This window comes from Trichechus manatus, unplaced genomic scaffold (genome assembly GCF_000243295.1).
Source record: "Trichechus manatus latirostris isolate Lorelei unplaced genomic scaffold, TriManLat1.0 scaffold00313, whole genome shotgun sequence".
Lineage (NCBI taxonomy): Eukaryota > Metazoa > Chordata > Mammalia > Sirenia > Trichechidae > Trichechus > Trichechus manatus.
Window position 1 is genome coordinate 79,074 of NW_004444249.1, and position 3,221 is coordinate 82,294.

At 39.8% G+C, this 3,221-nt stretch overlaps 1 protein-coding gene across 1 annotated transcript in view; it reads left to right on the plus strand.

The window, feature by feature from the left end:
- LOC101359522 (solute carrier organic anion transporter family member 1B3-like) overlaps positions 1 to 3,221 on the plus strand; it is a 42,665-nt gene that overhangs the window by 9,768 nt on the left and 29,676 nt on the right. Inside the window, exon 4 of the mRNA XM_012559793.2 lies at positions 117 to 221. Within this exon, the coding sequence (XP_012415247.1) occupies positions 117 to 221 (105 nt within the window). The remainder of the gene's footprint in view (positions 1 to 116; positions 222 to 3,221) is intronic.

Genomic DNA, 3,221 nt, shown 5'->3' on the forward strand with positions numbered 1-3,221 from the left:
TGAGTCAGAAAGAACTGACTCAATGGCACCTAACAACAACAACATTACATTAAAAAATATATTGAAAAAATAAGAAACAGGTATTCTTGGCATCTGATAAAATTCATTTATAATATTTTCAGGTACTTTGAGTGCAGTAGCCATGACTGGTCCACTCACGGGCTTTCTCCTGGGATCTCTGTTTGCTAAACTCTACGTGGATATTGGATATGTAGATCTAAGTAAGTACAGCCAGAAGAAGGTAATATGATAGTTAATTTCATGTCCGAACCACCATTTTTCCAAATAATTGAATTCACTCCTTCCATAGCCCTTTGCTTACCATTTCTCCAAATTTACAAATAGGAAATAAATGTATTAATAATCTCAATAAAAAGGAAAGAAAAATTAAGCTTCTATCTACACCATGCTTTTACAACTAATTATAAAATGAGGAAATTTAGACAAACTTGTTTTGGATTACTTGATCTGAAACAACCAAATTGAAAATGCTCCTCTCCCAGAACTGACTGCTCCATCAGGTAGGTTCCGTTTTTGCACGGATTCTCGTTTGGATGTTGTGGTGCAGAAGTTACAGATTCCTTTGCTAAAGCCTCTCTGTTGCCACTTGGTTGACTCATGCCTGGAGTGGTTTGAGAGACTCCACTGTTCGCTTCGTTTTTGGTCACTTTCTTGGGGCCTAACACAGGGCTTGGCATATGGCAATATTTAATAAGTGCTTGTCGAATGAATGTATGAAGGAATTCACACATAAATGACATCTATGATCTTCCTCTTCACTCTTGGAGCATGCTTTCCTTCTTATGTCATGGAAGAAATAACCATTTGTGCCACCCAGGGACATCATGGGGTATATTTTATAGAAAAGTAGAATGTAGAATTGAAGAGGTAAAAAGTAATAAGAAATAGAGGCCATGTTAAGGGAACTGCCTCAACTTCAGAACATCCTTCCTATAGGTTGGTGGATTGAACCTATCCAGAGGCACCTTGGAAGACAGGTGTAGCGATATGCTTCCAAAAGGTCATAACCTTGAAAACCCTATGAAGCAGTTCTACTCTGCACACATGGGGTCATCATGAGTTGGAGTCGACTCAAAGGCAACTAACAACAACCACCGTATAATGTACTAACAATGCCTAACTAATAGTAGGTCTCTCAATATGCCCTGTAACCACTCGTCTCTGGGTTTACACTTGGAAAAGCTTATCTCTCTTTTCCATCTGCATAGCTCTTAAAATCTCTTCCAAAATGTGGCTCCTCTTCAAAGAAGCCTTATTTCACCATCTCTCACTGGCCCAAAGTTAGATGCCTCTTCCCTCCTCTCTGGTCCTTTTGATCACCAAGAGCATCAGTTTATTGTAGCCTTTATCAAAATGAATCATAAATATTTGTGAACTTATCTGTCATCTCTTTTAGAACATGACAGAATGACATCTAGCTTAACATATAATAAGTGATTAGTGTTTGTGAATAAGCAAACCTGACTTTCTATTTCACCAGGCCTTCAGAAGATCACTCCAAGGAAATCAAAGGATTCATCTTCTGATGGAGTTGATCTCACATTAGGCCAAGAGTAGCCTGAAATTTGAAAGTGTTTGGTAAAATAAAGCTGAAGCAACTACCTGAGGAAGTGTTATCTATCTCGTATTTTAGATGGTGAATTAGAGCGGGGGAAGCACTGGGGGTTCAGTGGTAGAATTCTCACCTCCCGTGGAAGAGACCTGCATTCAATTCCAAGCCAGTGCACCTCATCGGCAGTCACCACATGTCTGTCAGTGGAGGCTCGAGTGTTGGTATGATGCTGAACAGCTTTTAGCAGAGCTTCCAAATGAAGATGGACTAGGAAGGAAAGCTTGGCCATCTGCTTCTGAAAAGCAGCCAAGGATAACCCTATGGACCGCAATGGTCCCATATGAACAGGTCATAGAGATAGCACAGGATCAGGCAGTATTTTATTCTAATGTACCTGGGGTTGCCGTGAGTTGGGCGAACTTGTAGGGCGGATAACAACAGCAACATTCTGTACAATATGGTTATGCATTCGCCTTTGATTCATCCTTTTTTTTTTCCTTTGCGAAGAGTACAGAAATAGATGCTAATGGTGTTTAGAATGATAGTTTTGTAACTTCTCTACTACACTCAGAAATCATTACAGGCAGTCCTCAGGTTACGAATGAGATCGCTCCTAAGTGTCTCTTTAAGTTGAATATGTAGGTAAATCAGAAAAGGTGCATATGGTTCTTACTTAGCCTTACTTTAGCAAAGGGAGCCCTAGTGGCACAGTGGTTAAAGCACTTGGCTGCTAACCCAACAGTCAGCAGTTCTAACCCACTAGCTGCTCCACAGGAGAAAAATACGGCAGTCTGCTTCCATAAAAATTTACAGCCTTGGAAACCCTATGTTGCAATTCTACTCTGTCCTACAGGATCTCTATAAGTTAGAAAAAACTTGACGGCAGTGAGTTTGGTTTTCTTGGGTTAATGCAAGAAAAGGCTCAAAGCCTTTTCAATTATTTAATAGCTGCATGTGCAGCAAGTGGAGGTGATTATGATAAAGAATTTGTTGCTAGTAGGGATTGGTTCAATAATTTCAAAATGAGGACAAATTTGCATAACATTAAAGGGCAAGTACCAGCTGTCAGTTAGTTCGACATTTGTAACCTGGGGACTTACTGTGCTCACAGTATTTTAGAATTCCTGATGGTTCTTTTTTTTAACCACTGAATGTTCAGACCCTATTACATCCTTCCTTGTTCGCTGATGAGTATGATATGAACATATTATGAAGTACATTTTGCCAAACTCCAATGCCTAAAGGAGCCAAAGCGGTAACACAAATGAGTAAAGGGTGTCAGGTATAGGAAACTCGGGTGTGATGGGTGAACTGGGAAGAACTGGTGGTGGTGAAATACTCTCCCTGCCAAAAGTGTATGTGCTACTCAGCCCCAGCCTATTCTCTTCATGTAGAAATTTGGGTCCAGCAATGACAAGATCTTCTGACTGGTTTTCAAGAAAATTCTGAAACTCAGAGTTTTATATGGAATTACCCAATTTTTAAGACAGTATATGAACTAAGGAAAATGTTTTGTCAAGCCATATCTAGAAAGGTTATGACCTTTAGTCTCTGTGTGGAGGCCAATGATGGAACAGGAAAAATGGCATCAAACGGGCATCTTGACAGATCATAAATAAGTATTTAGCCTGTAGATAGAGTCACTGAT